Raw genomic sequence first — 23398 nt, forward strand, 5'->3', positions numbered from 1 at the left:
GAAAGCAAGCTGGAATGTGTTTCTTTTTCAATGTCTCATTGTTCCTCCCATCATCCTCAGGATCAGAACTTCATCCTTCCCTAAGACACACATTAAACATCCTAAAGAGAATCCCTTCAACCAAATGTCCTCTCCCAAACCCGATCTGCAAAACCTGTCGTGCATTTTCCCCTTCCATCACGAACAACTCAGCAACAGAACCAAAGAAAACTCTTAAAGTATTGCATATTTTTAAAAAGACTTCTTCAGAAGATGTCAAGATATTTGCACTTATCTACCTGTCCCATGCTTTTCCGTTTAGGAAACACGTAAGCACGTGCAAACACCTACAATACACAACACAGGCATGTCTCTCCAGGTCTGCTAAACTTGCTCTAAACATCAGAGCTTCTTAGAATACAAAAGTTTAAGTCCATGCAACGGGACAGAGTTGTGATTGCTCTAGGAACCACTGATACTAAGTTTCCTGAACCATTACGAGGAAATAAAGTAGGGTTTTCTTTTTTCATTTCAGCAATAAAAAAGTTATCAAACTAGTTTGTAGAAACATGTTCAAAAGCAACCACCCATGATTGCTTGGCTGGGATTACAGTATCTCAGTAAACCATATTGCTGTTATAAAAGATCAAGTGCGTGTCAAGGGGGGAGCTGGGGTGAAGGACGACTTTGGTAGCCAGCCTCTGACTCCTCCGTTCAGCCAGAAAACAAACCTCTTCCTAACGCCTGGCCACACCTGAAGCACGGCAGCGCACCGGTCAGGACGTCGGAGCGCTCCGTACTCTCCAGATCAGCACCAGCAGAGGACAACCCTCTCCGAAAGACCCCTCCAAACCTTCTCCCCACACATTAGAGTGATGCAAACCTCACAGCTGCTAAATTTCACTTTCAGTAGCGTAAGCGCTTCAAATTTTGCTGACCTCTAGAATACTGCTTCGTAGCCGTGCCTGCTTTTAACAAGGGGCAGGAGGCCACACGCCTGGAACGGGCAAGCCAAAAGCCCTAAAATAACAGTTTACGTAAAAATGTAAAAAGAGACACACCAAAAATAAGACAGGGATAAATATAGTCAGGCAAGGCAGGTTCCACTAGGACAGTCTGTTTTCTTTAACGTGGCAACTACCTGGGAAAGGGAGAAAGGCAACTGCCCCTCGCCCCTGCTTGCCCCTCTGATGCGGGCCAGAAGACGCAGCGAGGAGCAGCCAGGCTCGCTGGCTCTGCGCCGGCAGGAAGTGGCAGCTGGGCCACAATCTTTTGAGAAATAAAAAGGACTGCTTGTCCTGATGATCGCTATCGAACATTACAAAAATTTTAAATCCTGTCGATCCCTGAATAAGAAGTTGATTGACACAGTTGTCTTGTTTTTCCCCAGGAAGATGAGGAATAAGGGAGAAAAACCTTTAACGCTATGTTTGTGGGGGGGTTGTGAGAGAAAGAGAGAGAGAGAAAGATTTTTCTATTTTGGCAACATCTTGGGAGCTTCTTTCTGTCCAATGGTGGCATTGCACTAATTACAGTACCAGCCTGCCAGGTTGGTGCTGACTCTCTAGAGCCAAAACGGGAAGATGGTCCTTCCTCCCCAGACCCTGCCGCTGCATCTCAGTCTGGCCCAGTAGTGGACACAGATCCCTGTGCCGTCTCCCCCACGGCAACAGCTTCCTCCTGCGGGGGAGACTCTTCCTCCGCCTGCCCCCGAGACGTGACAGTGGTCTCGGGGGAAATGCTGTGAGGCCCCTCCAGAGGCACGCAGCCAGGGTGGTTCTTGCGAAAGTGCTGGTTGAGGATGGCCTGGAAAGGGAAGCTTTTGCCACAGACGTGGCAGTGAAAGGGCTTGTTGCCCGTGTGCTTGCGGATGTGATACTCCAGCTGATCCTTGCGGGTGTACTTCTTCCCACACATGCGGCAGACAAAAGGCGTGATGCCCATGTGGAGCCGCATGTGCCGGTCCAGGCTGCCTTTCTGGTTGAAGGATTTGGCGCAGTAAATGCAGGTGAGCCGTGGGTTGTACCGGAACCAGCGCTCTGAAACTTCCTGCTCCCGGAGATACTCCACGTAACCACTCACTCCAATCATGGCTGATTCTTCCCCCTGCGAAGGAAAAAACAGATTAAAAACAAAACAAAACAAAAAAAAACAAAAAAAGCAGCTTAAAAAGAAAAAATATGCAGAAAAGAAGATCTGCTGTTTCTTCCTCCAGGCCCCAGTCCAGTCAAGCACTGGAGCATGTGCCAAACCTAGAAATCAACAGCACTAATGTCTGCAACCTCAAGCACACATTTAAGTGCTTAACTGGAGCCTTGGGGCTGGAGACAAATGAGCAATCAATTAGAAACCTCTGCTAGCGGCCCCTTCTGCCAAGCCATTCACTAGGTCTGGGGAAGAAAATCCAGCCTTTGTCAGGAGGGCAGTTAGCCACTGATTGAGCTGTGGGTCAAATGTGTCGATACATGCTACTCCGTTTTTTTTCCCCAAAAAACCTTGGACCAGTTTGACTAAAATACTGCATACTGTATTCTGCTACACTTACTAAATGTTAGAAAAAAGCCAATTAGTAAGCTGACAGTAAAATGAAGGTGGAATAAACTCCAGCTCACATCTGAAACTCTCCGGGTGTCATTTCACGTGGGTATTTGTTCAGGTGTCGCTCAGGCTTCATTTTATAATGGCTCACGTTTGACTAAAGGCTTACGCAATCCATCCACCCCCGCGACATTGCAGGGGAGAGGCTGAGCAGAGCGAGCTGCAACCGGCTCCAAGATGCACGGCAAGGACCAGCAGGCTCCTCACTGCCTGCTAAAGCCAGCAAGCCAAAGAGCCACGGGCATCCCTCAGCCACACGGCTCGAGGACAGCCGCAGGCACTGCTTTTTGGAGCTGCTGTACCCAGAGGCAGCACATCTAGACTGCCCCCTGAATGCCTGCATGTTTGTACTCCAAGCCTCACGCCATTTCCTGATGATGCCAAGCACGGAGGAGCAACCGGTGTGAACGCACAACAGCCTCTCCTCCAACAGCTGGGGCTGGGCACACACAAGGAGTGGTGTCACCGTGCCAGGCGCCGCCGAGTGCAGCTGTACAAGCAGTGGCAAGCTGCTCAGAACTAAAGGAGATGCACACAGCTGTGATGCCTCCCTCGCATGCTGCCACCGGGCAGGGATTGCAGGCAGGCTGTTTATAACATCGACGTGGGAACAGCATAAGTGTGAAAGGTGACAGCACTTTCCTGCGTGTGTTGAAGCCCACGGTTCTAAGATTGAGGCTGTCTCACTACAGAGAAGTAACAGCATCTTTTCCATACTTAGGGCTAAAATTGCTTTCTGTTGCATTAGCCCTGGAGGGTTAGTTTGACCTGAAATTTTCTAGACATATTCTGAGGACCCAAAACAGGCCTTCGGCAAAATAAGAGCAAAAAGGTATCGTTTTATTGAAGGGCATCAGGAAGCTAGCAGACAGAAATCCTGGTTTTTATTCCTCACTTCACTCAGTCTTACTCAAGGTCAAAGCAGCCTGGTAACTCCTCACATGCTTCCAGCGAAGTCATTTGATTACAAACTAACACGTTACTTATGTGTCAGGAACACGAGATGTCGTTCCACAGGGTGCTGGGTGATGTCCTTGCACTAGTGTCACTGCAACACTGGCTGTATGCAACAGAAGAATTAGACAAGGGACAACAAGAGACCTCTGTACAAACCCCCAGTCCTCCGACACTCCACCCAAAAGCTTTACTGGTGTAGGACTTGCAGGACTTTTTGGAATGGTTTTGGCACCAGTAGGAAAAGGTTTGGATGTTGTCACCCCTCAGCCTTCTACAGAAGCCAGCTAACGCCTCTTCCTTCAGCTCGGGCACTTGCTGTCAGTGTTTTAGCACAGATCCAGGTGAACAGGGTTTCTCCTTGGGAGTTGGTGGCCTGCCCAGAATGAGGGTTGACATTTACGCCCTCAGACAACAAGAGAGACTCCTCATGTTTTCCAGGTATCTGGACAAAATCCCAACCAACAGACAGAATCAGTTGTACATCCTACACTGACGGCATGCGTTCTGAGGGTGGGCAACCAAACCCTTGGCACTAGTAAATGGTCCTTGTTTCACGAACAGCATTGCTTGCAAATATAAAAGATTACATACTACACCACAACGTAGTCCCCTTAACCTTCAACGCCAATGTTTACTTGCAAACTTCTGGAACTGCCTACCTGGGAACTGGGCTGCTTGGGCTCATCCATCCGCCCGGGAGACTCGCTTTTTGATCTGTACCGCTCAGTCACAGCAACCATGCTGCCAGAAGGGCTAAATCTGTGGGGTGGGGGAAGAGTGTAAACGGAGTTTTTAATGGGCATCAGGTCACTATGGTGTGTAGAACAACGGGTGAGCAATAGAGGCACCTGTATAGCATCTCTTCATCCTCACCAGCTAACACACAGGAGGCGGAACAGCGCAAGTATAAAGGAAAAACCAAGTCATACTGGTCTGTGGTTTCAGTCTTAACATCTGAAAAATAAAACTGAGTCATTTGGCTTCCAGTTCAGTCACAGAGAGCTTTTCGGTTCCTATTGCAAGCAAGTAAATTGATATGGGCCCAGTGACTCAGGAACTCTCCAACAGGAGGAGAAACTGGTTCTCTAAGGGCACCTCTCACGTACCAGCCTCGTGCTCATCCCCCTTGTGAGTGTGAAACTAAGGCACATCACAAAAGTGATGCCAGGGACTCCAAGTAGGAAACAGTGGATATTGAGTGCAGTGTAAAAAAGAGATGCTCGGGGCCAGCTGACCCATGGAGAAGAGTCAAGAGGCTAGGAAAGGCTTGCTCTCCCAAGGGCCAGCTCAACGTAACTCCCAGGGACTGATTTATTAAACAGTAAGTGATGGAATATCCACTGTTTCCGGGAAGCTGTTCCCCCATAGGACCAGAGGGACTGAGCTAGGAGAGAAAGAGTGTGAAGGGAACCCCCGCCCCAGATGCAAGCCCTTCCAGACACACAAGATCCGCTCTTTATCAGATCCATTCTTTGGTCTGAGCTAAGGACAAGAAAACAAATGCTGCAGTACCGGGGAGGCAAATGGACGGAGAAACAAAACACAGAATATTTCACCCCCTATTCCCAAATAGGCTTTTTGCTGTTTCATATAAATCCAAACAACAGCAGCGGCCAACGGGCTCCCCACCTCAACTGCTTCAGCAGATGCAACCCCAGGACCCACTGCTATCCTGGACCACCAGGAAGAAGGCTTCCTCTTGACCTACAGCTGGTGGCCAGCTTGTTCCTAGAACAGAACAGCTCCCAGATTTTCAGGCCAGAAGGCATCATTACAATGGTACTTTGCGTAATGTATTGTATACAACCTCGTTAATTCCAATGCTGAGCATGGCATCTACTGAGGCTGCACAGCAACTTCTTTTTTAGACAAAAAAACCACGTCAGCTGAAACGCTGAGAGGCAGAGATTCCAATCTATACATCTGTGAGCACTGATGATCAAGTTCCCAAGCTAGCCTACACCTGGAGATCCTGGGCTGATGGCTGTCTGGCCAAAACATGATGACCCAAACCAGATACACTCTGTAACGTGAGGAAAACAATCCTTCAGTGCTTAGTCTTAAGAAGGACACGTGAAATATCAGGGGGAAACGTTCAAGAGCACCAACCCAGCCAAGTGAAAATCTTGCTCAATCTCCTCTTACAGCCAAGGTCAGGACATAAGCTGAAGAGAACTCACCTGTCAATCTCACTGCTGGTCGGCCTGACTACTTTGGCCCCTGAGGACCCTAACGCGTAAGTCTCTTGGCTCATTGATCCGTGGCCCGTGGTGTCGATCACCATCGCTGTGACCTCCTCAGCACTGCTCCCGTCTTCTCCTGACGGCTGATTCTCTGCCCCTAGCCACTCCTCCAGGTTCTCCGTTTTAATGCGCACTCCTCCCAGCACCCGGACGTCGTCGTCGCTCCGTCCGCCGCGGTCTCCCATTCCCGTCTCAACATACCACTGTCCCGCTCTGTTGATCCGCAGGATGGGTTCCCTGCTTTCCACGTCCGAGCTCTGTTCGATGATCTGGGGGCTGGTGGACTCCTCCGGCGGGCTGAGCTCCCGGATGTCCAGCACTGTGCTAACCTGGCCCAGGCGGCTCCCTTTCGGGGCGTTGTGACGAGGGCTCAGGGAACGGTTGAGATTTGGCGTCACCCGGTGAGACTCCGGGGGTCTCTCCTGATGCTTTGTCCTGGTCTGGCTCAACTCCGCTTCCACCTCTGCCACGTTAATTTTGAAATGAATTCCCTCGAGAATCTGCGTGCATTTGTCTATGATGTGCTGCATCTGCAAGAAACTGGCGGCCGTTAGGTAACTGATGATGTCAGCCAGCTGCAGGCATATCCTACCGGTGTAACAAAAGGAAAGGAGCTGCTCAAATACAGACGGGTTCTTGATGACAGAAATGGAAACTGTGCTCATTTCGTTCAAGGACATATGGTCACGGAAGTAGGGCGAGCTGGCAGCCAGCACCACCTTGTGAGCGCGGAAAGCTTGCCCCTGCACATTGACCACGATGTCACACAGACGGCCCTGCATGCGCAGCTGGTTCAGGTGGCTCAGGACAGAGTTACTGAAGTCAGGAATCTCCAGCTGGATGTTCCCGCTCTTCTCCATGGCTGTCCCGCTTGCAGGTGTACAACCCAATTGAGAAAGAAAAAAAAACAAACAAGCCGTCATTATCAAAGCTGCTCTGTCCTCTGCATTTAGAGCCTCCTTCATCTACATTTATTCAGTTTGAAATATCAAGATTTTTAGAGAGCTTTCAGCGCTTAATTTACAAGTGGCTCGCAGCAGCTCTCTGATCCTTACGTTCTGTACGTTGCCTTTTACAAACATTATGTTAAAACAGTCCCTGACGGATCCCTGTTCCCTGTGGCTTAAGTGCTCTAAACAGTTCATTCTGCAAGCCTCAATAAAAGCGCATTTGCATTGTACAAAGAACACTGAAAATGGTTCAGGTTCTAAAAATAGGCAATGATTGCATAAGGGATTAAAATACTTAGCACTTGTACCTTCTAAGCATTTTGAAAGTGGAAAGAAATATTGTTATAAGATTGTCCTTTACAGAGCACGAATCGTGAAGGAGAGACAGGGGCCTAAATCCTCTGCAGAGACTTCTCAAAAGCTGACCAGCACATGTTCGAACTCAAGGCCTCTTAATCACGTCATTAAAACCAAGATATTCATCATTTGGGGCACTTCCGACACAGGGCAGAAAACAGACACCAGGCCAGGGAAAGCAAAAGAGCAGTATGCAACTCCAACCATCCAGCGGGCTCAAACGACTCCACGAGAAAAGAAGCCAACGTTTGTGTAGTCTGAGGTACTGCACACAGCAGAATATGCCTGATGAACAATGCGGATTAGCACACCAGTTCTCCTAGTTTCCTTTCCATAATTCCTTTTTTTTTTTCCTTTTTTATAATCATCACATTTCATTTTGGCAAAGTTTGAAAAGAAGTCCTGACCATATATGGTAAAAATTCAGAATGGTCCAAAATTAGACGTCCAAAACTCACCCCCCCACACACACACCAGAAAAAAAAAAAAAAAAAGGGAAAATAAATACCTTCATTAAAGACCTCTCGTGGCACGAGCTGCTTCCCAGTTGGATGGCATCTGAAGTGTTGATTAGGCAGAGTGCTGCAGATATCTAAACAATTTCGGGCAGTCCAGGAATACCGAAGCTGACAGTGCCTACTCTGAGAAATCTCAGAATAAGAGGACTAGCACACGCTTCAGCTTAGGCACATGTGCCTTGGGAGGACAGGGGCCTAGAGCTTCGGCACATTTTTTCCTTTTCAGCTACGAGCGCTGCAGGATAGTGCATGTTCGTATGCCAGAACGGACTTTGTGCAAACTTGGCAAAATATGTTACTAAACCTGAAGCTGCAGAACAGCCTGTCAATCTCCTGAGGTCGCGCACAGGGATTGCTAAATGAGGGGACGGCTGCCCGTCTGCGGGGCGGGTGAGATCAGAGCTGCATGAAACTTCCCAAGGCGCAGCTTAACAATGCCCCATCTGAAGGCTTCTTCTCCCCTCGCCCCGTCTTTGGGAGGAAGCGACAAAACCCACGAAAGGCAAGGAAGCAGCTGCGGCGTGCAGGTCCGCGCCAACACACGGCTACGAGGCTAAGGGCAGCGCCTCAGCCGCGCTCGGTGTGATGCCGTCCGTACCTGTCACGTTACCGGCAGCATGCACCGGGAGGAAGCAGGGTCGCTGGCTTTGTTCTCTGCTTTTCTTCTGAGGCGGTAACGTCTGACAGCTTTTTGCCCCCTTCCCCTTTAGGAGGAATAAAAAAACAAAACAAAACAAAACGGAGAGACAGAAGCGACGTAGCGCCGGGGCGCGGGGCTCTCCGAGGCAGGGCCCGCGACGCCGAGCGCTGCCGTTCCCCGCTCTGCTGGGCGCGCCGGCGGCGTGGGGGGGGGCCCCCCCCCCCCCCCCCGCCGCCACGTCCCCCCTCAAACCGCACAGAAACACCGAGTTTTGTCACGCCCGCCCTTCCCCGCCGCCTGCACAGCCGGGGGGCGAGGAGGAAGGCGGCGGCGCAGCCCCCGGTGACCGGCTGCGGGCTGCCGGCCCCGGCCCCGCCCCGCGCACAGCCCCGGGGCGCCCCGAGCCTGGAGCCCGCCCGGCACCACGGAACCTCCGCGGGACCGGGGCCGCGCTGCCCTGACCTCCCCGACCCCGGCCCCCGGAGCGACGGCACCCGAAGCGCTCCCCTCACCCAGGGGCACGAACCGAGCCCCAGCGGGACGGCGGCTCCCGGGGAGCCGGGCTGGGGCACGCAGGGAGGGAAACGCCGACAGACACCTCGGCTGCGGGGCGCTGACGGCGGCCGTAGGCGGCCTCAGCCGGGAGCCTGCCGCTCCCAGGGGAGCCCCGGGCGCTGGGGCCGGGCCCTGCGCCCGCTCCCCTCAGGGCGGCCCCGCGGAGCTCGGCACCCCCCTCCCGCCCCCCCCCGCCCCGGGGGGCCCCGGCCCACCCCCCCGGGGTGGGGACGGGCCCCGGCGCGGGCCCGGAAGCGTAAACCTCCCCCCCCCTCTTCGCCTCCCCCCCCCGCCCGGAAGAAAATCCCCCTCCCACCCCGCCCCGCTCAGGGGGAGGGGCTCGGCGCGATGACGTCAGCGCCGCGCGGCTTTATAAGGGGCGCGCGGGAGGCGGGCGGCCTTTCGAGGTGAGGCGCGGTAGCGGAGCGGATTCTTCGGTGCGCGGCGTTCTCGGCGCGGCCCCGCGGCACGGTGCGTTGTGCCCCCCGCCGCCCCTCTGGCGGCACCGGCGGGCGGTGTGGAGGCGCAGCGGGGCGCGGTGGATCAGCGGCGGGCGCTGGAGGAGGAGGATGGAGGCGGATTGGGGCCGCGGGGCCCGGGCCGCGGCCTAGGCCTCGGGGTGCGCTCTGAGGGGCCGGGCCTTCAGCCTTCCGCGTGCCTGCGCGTGATGAGAACTGTGTTGGTAGGGACATCTGAGGGAATGATGAATGCCAACATAGCTGAGCTGGGCACGGAGCGGGGCGCTGGGGCTGAGGCACCCAGGGCAGCTCGTGGCCACAGGGCTGGCCGCGTGTGCACTGTAGTTGGGGCTGGAGAAAAGGTTAAAAGTTGAAGAAAATGTGATTCTGTGATTTTGCTCAGATCGAAAAAAAATGGAATTAGGTATTACTTTTACGGACTTGTCTCTGTTGTATCAGGGAAGGCTTTTACTGTAAAGCTCAGGGCTTTGCTTTGAATTTTACTGAAATATTTTCAAGGGAATGGGTGACTACGATGACTTCGGTCCCCTAAGAAAAACTAATGCCTGTTTTTTTGATTTCAGTGTAAGATGCATCAAGTACACTCCTGTCTATTCGGTGGCTTCACAAAAGGTAAGTACAGCTTCTGAAATGCAGATTTTAATTTGGGAAACTAACTGTTGTGTAGGTGTACTTGCAGCAACTAGCCTGGGGTACTCCTGTGTCTCAGAACATTGCAGGGCCAATGTTTGTAATGCAGTCAGTAGTTGACTGTGATGTCTCTTGGAGCAGTTTTTTCCTTCTACTGGGAAGAGTTGTGTGCTCTTTGTACTGAGGGGTGGATGTGAGGCTTCTGTTCAAAAACAATATTGCAGCCTCTGATCAGACTACAGGAGTACACTGGATACCTTTATTTCTTTTGTTACTGCTATTTCATCACATGCAGCAACAGACTGGAGAAAAGTGCCTGTAGCTATCAGGATTGATAACTAAATTGGAGAGCCTGTGATGTTTTCAGTTACTAGAGTAGTGGACAGAAGTAATTTCTGAAAACTCTGCACTGAGGCTTTTTTCTGTTATCAGTGTCACTGTCAGAGATACTGCACCTAGTTCCATACACATCTCAAACTATCCTTTTTCCTCCAGATCTGCTGCTCAATATGAAGACTTGATGCTACTTCACAAGGTAAAAATAAGTCTGAAAAATTGAACATAAGTGTTTGAGGACTTGCTGTTTGTCTAGAGCACACTTATTTGAATGACAAGCAGGCAAACTGTATTCCCTATGCTAAGCTTTCCCTCTTGTGCCACAATGATGACTCGATAATAGTTTGCTACTCTTGACCAAGACAATGATGAGAGCTCATACCACCATGATTTCTATCTGAGGCACAACAGCTTAGAATTCACTTTGTTTAGACTTTAGATAAACTTCTCATAAGCTTTTTTTTCCTTTCAGGACTTGAATCGTGCACTTAGAGAAAAAACATCACCTGGTAAGGAACTTTATGGAGTCTGCTGCCACATGGCAGTGGGGTGTGTAAAATGGAAGATAAATGTTCAGGGATTAATTTCTACTAATGCACAGACATAATCGATGCTTTGTAGTATTCAAAAGACTCCTGAATATTTCTTTAAAATTTTTATTTGGGGAATTCAGTTTTTCAAAGCTACCACAGGAGATTCCTTGATAGTATTAATCCAAAGCAGATACACTGATGATAACATAGTTCAGCAGAGTTTCTCTTGATGAACACAGTTTTGTCTTTCGCTCCTATCTGATGTATCTTGCTGCTGTGGTACATTGCTTGGAAATCCTAGACTTGGCCAAGAAAGCTGAGGGAATCTGTTTTTTCTCTTCTTGCAGGCACTGGGAGAAGCTGCTACAAGCTATGCAAGGTAAATACATTGCCTGCATCTGTGAAAACTAGCTTTCTGTCCATGAAAAGGCTGCGTATGATGACAACATAGTTCAGCAGATGATCAGTGGTGATCACTTGTTCAGTCTTTCGCTCCTATCTGATGCAGCCTCCTGTACCTTAGGATAAGTTTGACAGACAACTGAAATGGAAAGGTTATGGTGAAATAATACCCTTTGTTGCATTTCCTCAATCTCAAAAGATGAGGAAAGGGGACAAATGTTTAAAATGTAGTAGGATGAATAGGGCTTGCTAAGCAGTTTGGTAATGAAACCTCTTGGTTCATCTGGTGTTCATGCTCTTAAGTCCTGTAAGTGTTACTTTGCAGTGTGCCCTGGACAGCGGCAGGATGCCTGTGCCTGATGTGAGAAGCTTTCACCTGTCAGTGATGTTGGCAAAAACAAGACTTCTCTAACTGAAGGTAATTGTAGATATTTTAGTTGGATGCTACATTTGGCTGTGCTGCACTTGTGAAATAATAGGTCAGCTACCAGGCTGCATTTGAACCTGGGAACTTGCGTTTATAGATGAGTCTGCAAATCCATTCTGTTACTGGAAAATGTGAAGCAAAGATAAAACTGCCCTAAGTGTGCCTTATGCTTCACAATGGAAGAATGAAGTTAATATTTCAGAGGGTTACAATTCCCTGGAACATTTCTGTAAATAAATGTAATTTCCTAAACATAAATATAGCAGTACCATGAGTTTAGTATCCAAAATGCTTTTCCTGGTTAGACCAGCCTGAATATTTACAGGTCTATTCCCAATTCGGAGGTGTGGTGCTTTCTGCAGCCTCAGCAGTGATGTCTCATGTTGAGAGCCGGGAAGTTGGTTTGGGTCCCCTTGTGGAAGGGTGTGGGAGTGTTGCAGTGTGCTGTACGTGATGTTGAATCAGGTCTCTGATCCCAATGAGGATAAACTGAACACTGATACAGCCTTTGGAACTGCTGTTCTTATGCTAAAACTTCCTTCTGGACCACAACTAACAGTGACTTTTCTTTTGCAGACTCCCAAATTGTTTCTTGTCATGATGTAAGTACTTGTTTTAACTTTGCAAGTTTATTAGGATAGAAAGCCTAGAATGTGTGTGAAATGAAGTCTTTGGCTGGTGTGGGAAAAGGGGGTGGCGTTGGCTGCTTGCATTTCAGCCAAACCAGGAGGATGCTTAAGGGAAGAACTGCTGGATAAGACCCAGACTTGGCCGACTGGTTTTGCTAAACTTAGTGCATCTGTGAGCTCCTGAAGTTGGCTCTGATTGTGCTATTTGCCTTCTTCCTAAAGCAGATAGTCCACAGACTGACAGTATAAGTTGCCTGTATGATGAAATGCAAACACACTGACTTCAATTGTGGAGGTCTGCAATTAGCTCTATCTGACTTCAGGCATCGGGCTGGATTTCATTCTTGTGTCTGTTTATGTGCTGTTCTGATTGTGTTTGTTTTTTCTAGTGCTGTTGTGGTAGAGCTGTGAGGTGGTACCAGCTCGTAGTGATCCAGGCAAAAGTAAGTTGCTGTATTACTGCTCATAGCTGTGCTGTGGCGTGGGAAGTAGCTAGGTGCTGGCCTCTAATTGTAGTGCCATCTTTTAGTGCCTGTTTACATGGGCTCCTTAAAGGATTTTCACAAGTTATTAGCAGCCAGCAGACTTGATTTACCAAGGTGCTGGGCACTGAATCTCATGTGGAAGACTCAAATTATTTGAGAACTCTTGAAATAATATGTAATTGTGCAGACAGGCATGGCATGTCTTACAGGGTTGTAATGATGTTGTCAAATGTCTGACCTGAAACTACTAATGTAGACTTCTCTTCACTGAAAGACCCTGTAACTGACAGGAGCCATACAAATGGTGGCAATAGTACTAATAATTTGAAGTGGGAGGGAATTATGTGGCAGTAGATTAGGAGGAAAACCTTTGAAGCTTGGGGGGAGGGTGTTGATGTGCAGGTGGTATAAAATGCCACGGATGTGAACTATAATTTAGGATCTCTTCTAGAGCAGAATGCTCTGAGATAGCTTACCTGGCTTTTTTCTGGGGTGCTGTTGGTGTAACATGAGTGCTTCTGGCTGCCATCAGATAAATGGCAGATGCTAGTCTGGCATTTGTGAGCATCAGTAAGTAGCCTCAACCTGTGTGAGGAACCACCAAAGGCAGCAGGAAGAGGTGGTGATGATTGCAACAAGAATAGAAGCTTGTGAAAGTCTTATGGTTGTAATGTAACATTAGCATTGCACTGAAACTTCTATTTTCTGGTGTGTTTCTTGTAGTTCTGAGAGTGGAAGAAGTGCCAGATACTCTGTGACAGATGTTTGGTAAGCTGCTTGCTTCTCAATTGCCATAAGATACATTTTGTACTGAAATATTAACTGCTTTCCTGACCTGGAAATAAATAGTGTAGGCCAATTGAAGTGTGAGTGTTCTGCACTACTTGACTTCCTAGCTGATCAGAAAGAACATGCCTTTACCCAGCAATGCAGAGCTTGCGTCAATGACTCTTCTGCTGATTAAAAATAATATGCCTATTTGCTGTTTAATGTATGCAGTGGGCTTTGGCAGACAGTAGTACTGATCTTATAGTTGGAGTAATCTGGTAAATTCCTTGTCTCAAAAGCAATATGAGAGGTTTTACGTGATGGGAGTGGAGATGGGGATGTTAAGCTACTATAAGCATGTACTGTTTGTGATGATTAATTCTAAGCAATGGGAATCTCTCTGAAAAATACTGAGGAGGAGTCTTGATCTGAAACAGTACGCACATTCAGACTAACTCTTGAAGCATTGCCAAGTAGAGTGCTAATAAAAATGCACTTGTTACAGAGTGAAGCTGAGAAGGAAGGAGTATGTGAGAACCAAGATTTTGCTTCTTTGAGGTAAGTGTAAAATAGAACATTTTATTGATCATGGTGGTCCAGTAATTTCTGGAATATTTCCATTATGTTAGGTACATAACATCAGTACATAATCAGTTATGCTGCTTTTATTGTGAGTCTTCCACTCCCAGCTATTGTGGGAATATAAATGATGTGCATGGAGCAAGAATGAACTTCTATAGGAGTTTTTCTGGCAGCTTTGGTATCCTGACAATTCCTAAACTATAGTCACTGGCAAACTTAATGTAGAGTTCACATCTCTTGTTCATACAAACTGGCCTCCATGACTAAAACTTTTTATTCTTTTGTATTCACACAATAGAAATAGTAAAAAATGAATTGGTGGAAACTGCTTAAACATGTAAAATGTTGATAATACAGCAGAGTGCTGTACAGTGGCAACCATACAACTCCTATCCTAACTCTTACCTGATGCATCTGGCTGTTTTATGAACTGACAGTGTAACACTGTAGCACTCCTGAATTTAAAGAAAAAAACACAATGTGATATCCTGTAGTTGGCAAAAATCACTTGAGTAGTGGCAGTTGTGGTTTTGTTAAGTGTACACATTCCGGTTCAAGTTGAAGTTGTAGACTGTACTTCTCCACTAGACCCATTCTCACCTACAGTAAGTTACCTATTTAAGCTCATCTCAAAAACCTGTCCTTTATGGCACTCGTATTTTAGGTATCATAACTCATTCCAACAGAATCTCTGTCTGGGGAGGGGCAGTATCATAAGTATAGCCAACCTTTTTTTGTGGTTCTTCTGATGTTCTGTATGGCCAATTTAAGATTTAAGTTTTTATATTTTATTTGAATGTTACATGTTGAAGTTGTCAGTTGGCCAAAATGCAGCCTTGTTATGGGTTAAGATTAATTTGTATGTAAAGTTGCATATAGTGATACCTTATTCTGAAACCATTTTCTCTCTTCCTTAGGAAAGAACTGTTGTCTGCTGCCTCACTGGGTAAGATCACACAGCGAATTCTTCCTTAAATTTAGGGAATTCTTGTAGCCACTGATGAAACTTGATTCTGCCAGATGAGTTACTGTGATATTACCACTTCCGTTCCATTCTTTCTGAGGCTACACAACTGCTGAGAGGAACTTCTAATAGTTGGGCCACTGCTTGTTAACTGCGTTTTCTTTCTTTAGGTGAGGAGGCAACTTTGAAACTAACATGAGAAAGGTGAGTGTAACTGTAGTAATAAAACTTAGTTGCTGGAACAAATGATGATTACAACCTTAGCTTGAACTCTCTCACTGAACAGAGATGAAAATCTAAGGTCTGAGCTGTTCCAGTCAGCTTCTTGTGCTGGTTTGGTGCCTTATCACAGTTCTTATGCTGTACTTAATAGGTGGAAGATTCCAGAATAATGGCTTACACTTGCAAGAACAGCATTAGAAAGCCAAGACTTTGCAATGGCAACATTTGCCTCATACACCGATTGGAACCAATAAAATTTTGTAAACTCTGCCTGTTGTTGTGAACTGCTTTCTGACTTAAAGAGCTTGCTGTAAACTAGCTCTAGGCTATTTTGTAAAAGCTTCAAATGCTTGACTTAAGGGCAGGGACCAAACTAGTTTTAGGTAATGCTAGTCCTGCAAGTGTCCTTTAGTGTAGAGGGTGTGCAGCTATTGCCAGTGTTAGAGCAGACTGAAGTTAACATGAGCACTGTACAATTAGTGTGTTATAGGTGGGAGCTAAACATGATTTGCATATTTGGTTCTAAACTGGTATGTCTGGTAGTACATGACTTAATTATGCTAATTTCAGCAGTTCAGATTTCAAAAAACCTGGTGCTTCATTGAACTGCAACTACCTGGAGGGCTTTGCTGTTGTTGAGACTGAAGCCTGCTGAAGTGCTGATACTAGCTCATTCCAAGACCCATAGTGGCTGATGCAACTTCTAAGAGCTTTTTAGTCAGGTAATTCCAAAAGATAAAATACTGCTCAAAAACACCCACTATGGAAGCAGCATGGAAACAGTCTATAATGGAGCAACAATAGACTTTCACAGAATAGCTTGTATTCTGACATGCTTCCACTGCATTGAGTATTATTCTGGAGGAGGGATAGCATCCAGCCTCCATGAGACAGAAAGCTATAAGCAGAGGAGGGAGATTTTGATAATCCTATGAAATACAGGCACTTAGGTGGCACTGGGGCCTGCTAAGGAATGACTTTTTCCCAAAGCTAATTAGTGCCAGGTTTCTTTCTTCTGCCACTTGAACTATTACTGTGGCAATTCTAATAAGTAAAATCAGACATAAAAAACTTGGTGCAGGAATGTTTTCAGATAATTAGTGTTACCAAGAGTTTTCTAGTATGAGGAACAAAATTAAGTTTCATCTCCCTCACAACTCAGCTTGTGTGAGCTACTTAAACTTCAATTACATCTATGTAGGAGAATTGAAGTCTTAGGCAGAACAGTTTTTCATCCTAGATAAAATGAATTAGAGATGTTCCTGTGTTCATGTGCAAATTAAGTTTCTTCTGCACTAAAGCAAAAGCCATTAATAAGGCCTGTTTTCATTCAGAACTGGTTAGTAGCCTCTTAGTATTGTTCCCCCTGCATTACTTCTTAAAATACCACACTTCATTGTGCCTGTTGAAGAGTTTGAAGGGACTGTCATAGCCTGCAGTGTAGAAGAAATCTTCATGGAATGCTTGGCCTCTGTTTCTTAAGATTTTGGCCAAGACTTCAGCTTCCTCAGCATATTTCTCTGTTGAGGCAAATCCACTGAAGGACCTGGTTAAAGTAAAAAAAAAAAAAAAAAAAAAGGGGGGGGGGGGGGGGGGGGATGGTTATCCAGTCTGTAGAAGGTCAAAATATCTGCTCCCTCCTTGGCATTGCCAAAGAGAGGACAGGGTTGGGAAGCAATGCAGTATTTAAGCAGTTCTCATGCAGTTTGTAGTTATTAAATGGTGCAAAACTAGTTGTCAGGGTGAATGACTGCGTCTAAACTCTAGGCTCTAAAAAGATGTGTAAATACACAGTTAAAAATCAGATGTAAGTTAGAATAATGCAGACCTGCTAGGTGAACCCCAACCCTTTGTCAGCTTACCGGACAAAGACGGCTGCTGCCTTCCGCTCCTCGATGAACACATCTGTGTCTGTGGGCTGGGGGGGCGAGTCCTGATGTTCAAATGGCACAAAGAAAGAGACCTTGAAGTCTGCACAGCCACGCTTTACCAGACATGTCACTGGCACAGTCATATCAATCTTCATCTCTAAAGGAGGATAGAAAGTGTAGTAAGCCAAAAGCAAAGGCTGTCTGAATGCAGCTCTAAGGAGTGATGCAGGCTGCCTAAAAGCATGTGCCAAAGCAGTTTCCCAGCATTATTGCTCTTTTGCATGTTGGTGCAAAGGAATGTACTGCTGCATTCTGCTTTCTTTTCTAACTGCAGAGCAATTCCTCACTGACTTTTCTCACTGTCCAGCCTGCATCTCTTTCAATCCTATGTGGTCCTTGGAACAGAGGCTTCAGCTTCCCTCTTGCTCTTCCTGTTACACCTACCCTTGAGGGAATTTGGAGGGGTGTGATGGCTTAATGTAGGCTGGTGGATGTTAGACTAGGAAAAGCCTTTTCTGCATCTCCATGCCTTAAGCTACTTGGCATCATCTCGTTTGTGCTTCTAGCAGTTCAAAACCAGCATGTTCTACCTTTCTCGTTCTTCCCTTGGATGTAGTGGAAGAGTTTCCAGAAGCCCTGGCGCAATGCTTCTTTCTGGGTCTCTCCTCTGATGACAGTGCTGACCCATTTAGCTGTTTCATACTGGCGCAGTTCATAATCCTTTGCCTGGAAGGTAGCAAAAGTCACAGTAACCACACAATGAATACTAGTGATGACACAAATGGCTACTCTTGCCAAATCAGCCTGGAAGGATTGTGATTAAATAATCCAAGGCAGCCTCATAGCTGCAGTTACAGGCATACCCCCAGGGTCGAACTCTGACACTTCCATTGCAAAACTGTGCTGTTCTGCCTTAGACAGAGCTCTTCAGAGCTTAGGTGTGCTCGTTGCCCCCTTTGCAGTTAGACATGAACAGTGTAGGAACACTTCCTTCATGCTTGTTCTCAGACTGAGAATCCTAAATCCACCCCAACAATGGAGAACTCTGTTCTCCTGGCCCTTAGGAGTTACCGTTGTCTCTGCTGGGTTCCACCGAGGGGACTGCAGGTCCAGGGACAGAAATGTTTGCTTGAAGGATTTGATCATCTTGGTGGAGCTGAAAGGCAGACACAGTTCATTGGCCTCTCCACTCAATGCAGTATAAATGGGGTATGAGAAAACATTAGGACTTTTCTGCTAAATTTAAGAGGTTTTCCTCAGCCTCTGGTCTCCAGCCTATCAGTAACACACCAAAGTGACTGAGTAAGTTCAGGCATAGACCAGACACCTTCTGAAAGGTAATTGTCCCTGAAGTTGTGAAGGGCTTGGCTTCCACCCCTTATCCCTAGGGTTTCAACAAAAAGACGTTAAATCTTTTTAGCTGTGAGGGAACAGAGAAACAAGACCATGAAAGCATGGCTAGGCTGCTGTTGGAGTGTTCATCATTCAGTGTAAGCTCCCTTGCTTCCCTGTGAAGTGAGGGCATTTCCTGGCTGTGAAACAGAAGGTGGAAATCATCCTGCAAGTGAAATGGACCTGAGCAGTTAAACCACTCTGCCCCTGGATGAAAAGGTACCGGTGTTGGTGGCTGCTGTAGTGCTGATGGTGTACGTAACATTATTGGAAATCCCATAGGAGTTGAAGCCTTTCTTAAAAACCATCCAGAGTCTGGTGACTGGGCGGGATTTTTGTTATTTATGAATATGTAGCTGCTTTCTTAGCTAGCCTTCATGTGGAAGGAAAATGCTGAAAACATGAAAACACAACTTGCCCTCACTGTCCCAAAACAATCGAAGCCACTACTGAAATAGTGAGTGAGAGCTTACCTTGAAATATCTGGAGCCTTGGTTTATCATTTTTGTCAACACCAGGCAGATAGCACTACACGTCTACATCCAGAGAAAGTCTCTGCTTTCTGTTACATTACAATATCCTTAGCATGCACCTCACATTGCAAAGGCAGCATGCCATTAATTCAGCAAGGTTCTTGATACTTAGATCGTAGTGCATTGTCTTCTCAGAGCACAACTTTATTGCGTATTTCTTGGGCAGCAGAAGCAGCTTTGGGGTTAATTTTCATTTCTCTGCCTCCTCAGCTGTTTATAGCTGCCCACACAAGAAGCCGTTGATTGCTCTGTGACTCCAGACCACGTTTTCCACGGTCTTTCATGAATACTAAATTCAAGGTGCTATAACTGACAGCATCCCCCACTTCCAGCAGCAGGTATACAGCACTGCTCTGAGAGACACAGTGAAGTCACGCCACCTCAGATTCCTGACAGTGTCAATTAATGAAGTCCACAAGATGGACCACGTGCAATCCATGATCAGCATTTTTAAACTCTTCAAAGTATGCTGTCTTTAACACGATGGTCCTGTTACCTCTTAAGATACTCTGGTAGCTGCAGTGGTACGTATTCACTGCAGCCATACACTGCTGTTCAGTACTGACCCCCTCCTGTACCCTCCCTGGTTTTGCGGTGGCTACAGAGTTTTCTGTTTGGGATCTATGAAGGTGAAAAGGTTCAATTAAAAAAACAACAACAACAACAACCTAACCCAACCTGCAGCCACTGATTTCTCCTATAATCCTTTAAGTAGTACACAGACATGCACATGTTGAAAAGTGTTTTCTAGTAGCTCCTTCTGTTGTGGAGTAGTGGTGTGAATATCAGAACAATGTAGCTGGATACTGATTCCAGGAGGTAAAAGCTGGCACTGTCCCCCTCCCTGTCCCATCCCGAAGAAGGATACCTGCATGAAGTTCAGCAGTCAGACTGGAACGGACTGTTACACATTGATACACCTTTTGTCAATAGTATATACATATCATCCAAACATAACAAGAAGGCATGGATTGGATCCAGTTGTTTTATTGGAAGCAAATGTGAACAGTCTATATGGAAATTTACTGCGTGAATATGTTTTGTATGTTGCCATTTCAAAAAAAAAAAAATGATAATGCTGGCACTTCACTATTTCTCATTGCTACACCTTGATAGAAAACATGCTTGGCTTTTGCTCCCTGGTATCTTAGAAAGCAGACAAATAAATGTTCCTCTGCTTCAACGTGCTGCTGTATTAGCTGGCTTGTTCCTGTCCCCTCCTTAAGCCTCTTACCTGCTGCTCGCAGAACTTTTGTAACTGCAGCCAATACCGTCATGGCTGCGTGTAAGAAATACTTGAGTTACATAAGGCAATTATTTGGGGGGTGGAAAGAGGAAAACAAGACACCAAGAACCCTCCAAATACTTTGAATTCCTTGCAAGCACCTCCAGAGATTATGGTGATGCAGTGAATAAACACAGCCAGAATATGATACTCCATAGAGCTGCGAATTATATTTTTAAAGTGAAGAAAGTGGACATACTTACGTTTTGGTGAATAAGCTGTCGTCTTAACTATTAGTCTGTCCTTCTGAGGCTGCACATAGCAGATGCTGCATGTCGGTGTTTATTTTAGTTCGATCAAACCCCGCCCATGCCTCAGCCCTACTGGAGGGAGATGCTCTTATGAAAACCAGACGTTGTAGCCTGACCCCTCTGGTTCTCATTGGAGAGCTCCCACACAAATGCCGAAAGCCCCACCTACAGCCCACGAGCCAACATTGGGTCCAGTGTGTGATCTGGCTCCATAAACCGTTTCTCACCCTTGTGTAACTTCCACCAGCTTCCATGGCACTGTGCCTACTTATGCTGGGGTCGGCAGTAGGTTTTGTGCTCTTGGGAGAAAGAAATGTACAAAAAAATAATGTCATACGCCCCCAGCTCAGATTGCAAAAGGATGTTAGAAAATGAAAGCTTTTCCTTTTTAACCCTGGGGTGAAATGGTGGGTACAGATCTCGCTGCAAACAGCTAAGACCATCCTCACAAGATTTCTGCTGACCTGGTATGAAAGACAGACAGTGTTCTGTAATGACTGGCTGTTCTGAACGGCGTTCGAGACTGATCAGCCCCCTTAACCCCTTGGATATCTGCACAAAGGGATTGTAGAAAGCTATTGTGAAAATCTGTTGTGCTTCACACAAAGCTAAGCTGGACTCTTCATTTAACCAGCTGCAGCTTCAGACACATTTAGGTACCAGCACAGGAAAGCAGATTGAATTTCACAGTTTGATTTCTGAGAACACTTGATGTGGAATGTTGTTTGATACACTCCTGTTCTGAAAGGGAAATTCAACAAACAAACAAACAGCTCTTGCAAACTGCTCCCTAATGCCACAAAAGTGGGCTGGTGTGAAGTGGGGTTTGCTAGTTGAGCCTGTTAGAATATGCTAAGGCCTCAAACCAATTCCCTGCAGGTTAAGCACTTTCATGGAGTAAACTCTCTCTGTTTTACCTGTGTTCTGTTTGGACCAAACAGGAAATTCAGCGTGGTGTTTTGGAGAAGAAGAAGTTGCTACTTGGCAGGCACTGCATCGGGAGCTAAAGGCATGCAGAGGCATTTGCTTGTGGCAGGTTAGCTGTTAACGTTACTCTCTCAACCTAATTTTCCTGTAATGTGTGTGCTGGTAATTACTTTCTTCAGAGCAGAGAAGTAGTAGTAAAGTAGTAAAAAGCATACACCCTGCCACCACAGTTTGGTCCATCTCAACACAGTTAACCTTGATCTTTTGTACGGAGGAGTATTGCCTTGAAAGGGGGTGGCAACTAAAATGTAGATAAACACAAGCCCACTGTGAATTCTTGTTTTGTTCCCAAAGCGGAGAGACCCACAACAAATCCCCAGTCAGTATGTATGTGTCCAGCTGACGTTTCTGTCCCCAACAAATAGGCAACTGTTCCTGGCGGAGTAGCCTGAAGTTGGAGAACAATCATCAGTGTTTCCCAAGAGGTTGTTTTTCAACACTCCATTGTTTTTCACATATGCACTGTGAGGACATGCCAACAGTTGTAAGAGACAGCAGGGCAGGCGTGAGGCCATGTGTTTGGTACATAACTGTATATGCACCCATACCATGTATAACTGGGGAGGAGGAGCTGGGATATGCATGGGACGTGGCTGGTATGCTCTAGATTACCTGACAAAGCAATATTTTTTTGTACTGTTGTAAACAAAAAGTAGAAATGAGAGTACAAGCTCACAGGCACTATAGAAGCTTGCAGTTTCTAGCTGTAACTGTACTGTTTTGAGCAGATACTCCTGTGCAGGAGCTTGTATGTAGGTATCGGTGTTTCAGGCTACCAGCTCGTGGTTGGTAAGAATAAGCACAAGCCTGTGATACACTCAGTTGAGTTTTTCTTCTCTATAGACTCTATCTACAAATACAATTAGCAAGCCCAAACAATACCTTAAACAACATGCTGTAAAGCAAAAATGCTTACGTCTGTTCTGTGGCAACATTACAACTGCTGCTGTTGGTTTAGGCAAGGCATTGTAAGTCACCTGTGTGCAGAGGCAGGCACACATGGCTTGCGCAAACGGATGAATCTTTTCCACTGACTTCTTGTGTCGGTATTGGACATGAAGCTCATGAAAAAGCTACAGTACATTTAATGATATTTTTGAGTTATGTTCTTATAACTGACAAGTCTGTATTCTAATATGAAAAAAATAGCATATAAGGGACAGAGAAGAATGTGTGCTGTGCACACGCTCCGGGCAGTTTTGCTTTTTTGCCTAAGCAGCTCACAGCATCAACCTTGCTCTTGGTAATGATTCTGGCTTAACAGAAATGAGAATCATCAGGTATAAATTGCATTTGCTTTTTCAAACAGCAGATGATGCAGAAGCTCCTACTTCACAAAACAGAGAAGTAACAGTTCTCCTAAAACATTGGTTTCCGCTTTCTCTGAAACAGATGCAAAAAAGTGGTGAGCTTTTGGGGGGGCTTTTTTTTTTTTTTTTTTTTTTTTAACTTACTTAGATTATGCAGGCCTCCAGAGATGTTTTCTCTAAGAATCTGGTCTCTCTCTCCTTATAAGATAAACCGACGTGGCTTCCTGCAGCAGATGGCACTGTTGTTTGTGTTCAGAGGTGACTTTTACTCCCTCAAACTATCTTGGTTGTAAAGAGTGTCTTTAGTTCACAAATTGAGCCATTATATAGTCAAAATTCTTTCTACCTCTAAAGCTTTACACTTGAATACTCTCTAGTATCTGTTTCTGGTAATATTAAACATTTATTCATCCTGATATCTAGTAATATTTTGGCATGCCAAACATTTTCTGCAGCAGACACACGAGTGAATATCTGTGTCAGGAAAATTAGGTAAGTCTTAAATTAGGAAAATC

The 23398-nt window shown here is 46.3% G+C and overlaps 2 protein-coding genes, 1 long non-coding RNA gene and 10 other non-coding genes across 18 annotated transcripts; 11 read left to right on the plus strand and 2 right to left on the minus strand.

Moving 5' to 3' along the window:
• Nucleotides 1–207: 207 nt before the first annotated feature.
• On the minus strand, nt 208–8269 carry ZBTB37 (zinc finger and BTB domain containing 37). Of its 2 annotated transcripts, none has more exons than XM_035333470.1 (4): nt 8201–8269; nt 5715–6647; nt 4194–4293; nt 208–2085 (listed from the first exon to the last, which is right to left on the minus strand). In XM_035333470.1, the coding sequence occupies exons 2-4, from the start codon at nt 6635–6637 to the stop codon at nt 1597–1599; spliced, it is 1512 nt and encodes a 503-aa protein (XP_035189361.1). In that variant the 5' UTR covers nt 6638–6647; nt 8201–8269; the 3' UTR covers nt 208–1596. The 2 variants fall into 2 exon arrangements, with proteins under 2 accessions (XP_035189361.1, XP_035189360.1); XM_035333469.1 differs by lacking the exon at nt 8201–8269 and adding an exon at nt 7593–8140.
• Nucleotides 8270–9220: 951 nt separating this feature from the next.
• On the plus strand, nt 9221–15829 carry LOC118170873. 4 transcript variants are annotated; one of them, XR_004752907.1, is made up of 9 exons: nt 9221–9268; nt 9840–9888; nt 10402–10751; nt 11123–11154; nt 11503–11595; nt 12181–12206; nt 12623–12676; nt 13442–13486; nt 13992–15829. It is a non-coding gene; the product is annotated as an uncharacterized LOC118170873 (long non-coding RNA). The 4 variants fall into 4 exon arrangements; XR_004752908.1 differs by lacking the exon at nt 9221–9268 and adding an exon at nt 9319–9335; XR_004752906.1 differs by lacking the exon at nt 9221–9268 and having other exon boundaries at nt 9685–9888; nt 10402–10441; nt 10715–10751.
• Nucleotides 9452–9529, plus strand: LOC118171159. The gene has a single exon (XR_004753077.1). It is a non-coding gene; the product is annotated as a small nucleolar RNA SNORD74 (small nucleolar RNA).
• LOC118171166 lies at nt 10256–10323 on the plus strand. Its single transcript, XR_004753084.1, has one exon. It is a non-coding gene; the product is annotated as a small nucleolar RNA SNORD75 (small nucleolar RNA).
• LOC118171146 lies at nt 10561–10647 on the plus strand. Its single transcript, XR_004753066.1, has one exon. It is a non-coding gene; the product is annotated as a small nucleolar RNA SNORD24 (small nucleolar RNA).
• On the plus strand, nt 10963–11045 carry LOC118171161. The gene has a single exon (XR_004753079.1). It is a non-coding gene; the product is annotated as a small nucleolar RNA snR60/Z15/Z230/Z193/J17 (small nucleolar RNA).
• On the plus strand, nt 11203–11286 carry LOC118171162. The gene has a single exon (XR_004753080.1). It is a non-coding gene; the product is annotated as a small nucleolar RNA snR60/Z15/Z230/Z193/J17 (small nucleolar RNA).
• LOC118171160 lies at nt 12487–12552 on the plus strand. Its single transcript, XR_004753078.1, has one exon. It is a non-coding gene; the product is annotated as a small nucleolar RNA SNORD44 (small nucleolar RNA).
• Nucleotides 12930–12993, plus strand: LOC118171165. The gene has a single exon (XR_004753083.1). It is a non-coding gene; the product is annotated as a small nucleolar RNA SNORD78 (small nucleolar RNA).
• LOC118171149 lies at nt 13847–13925 on the plus strand. Its single transcript, XR_004753068.1, has one exon. It is a non-coding gene; the product is annotated as a small nucleolar RNA SNORD79 (small nucleolar RNA).
• HEBP2 (heme binding protein 2) lies at nt 14046–20694 on the minus strand. Of its 2 annotated transcripts, none has more exons than XM_035333474.1 (5): nt 20539–20694; nt 18197–18281; nt 17716–17851; nt 17117–17282; nt 14046–16800 (listed from the first exon to the last, which is right to left on the minus strand). In XM_035333474.1, the coding sequence occupies exons 2-5, from the start codon at nt 18269–18271 to the stop codon at nt 16626–16628; spliced, it is 552 nt and encodes a 183-aa protein (XP_035189365.1). In that variant the 5' UTR covers nt 18272–18281; nt 20539–20694; the 3' UTR covers nt 14046–16625. The 2 variants fall into 2 exon arrangements, with proteins under 2 accessions (XP_035189365.1, XP_035189366.1); XM_035333475.1 differs by having other exon boundaries at nt 20535–20686.
• On the plus strand, nt 15061–15135 carry LOC118171157. The gene has a single exon (XR_004753076.1). It is a non-coding gene; the product is annotated as a small nucleolar RNA SNORD47 (small nucleolar RNA).
• LOC118171148 lies at nt 15270–15348 on the plus strand. Its single transcript, XR_004753067.1, has one exon. It is a non-coding gene; the product is annotated as a small nucleolar RNA SNORD81 (small nucleolar RNA).
• Nucleotides 20695–23398: the final 2704 nt, after the last annotated feature.

The sequence above is a fragment of the Oxyura jamaicensis genome, chromosome 8 (assembly GCF_011077185.1).
Source record: "Oxyura jamaicensis isolate SHBP4307 breed ruddy duck chromosome 8, BPBGC_Ojam_1.0, whole genome shotgun sequence".
NCBI lineage: Eukaryota > Metazoa > Chordata > Aves > Anseriformes > Anatidae > Oxyura > Oxyura jamaicensis.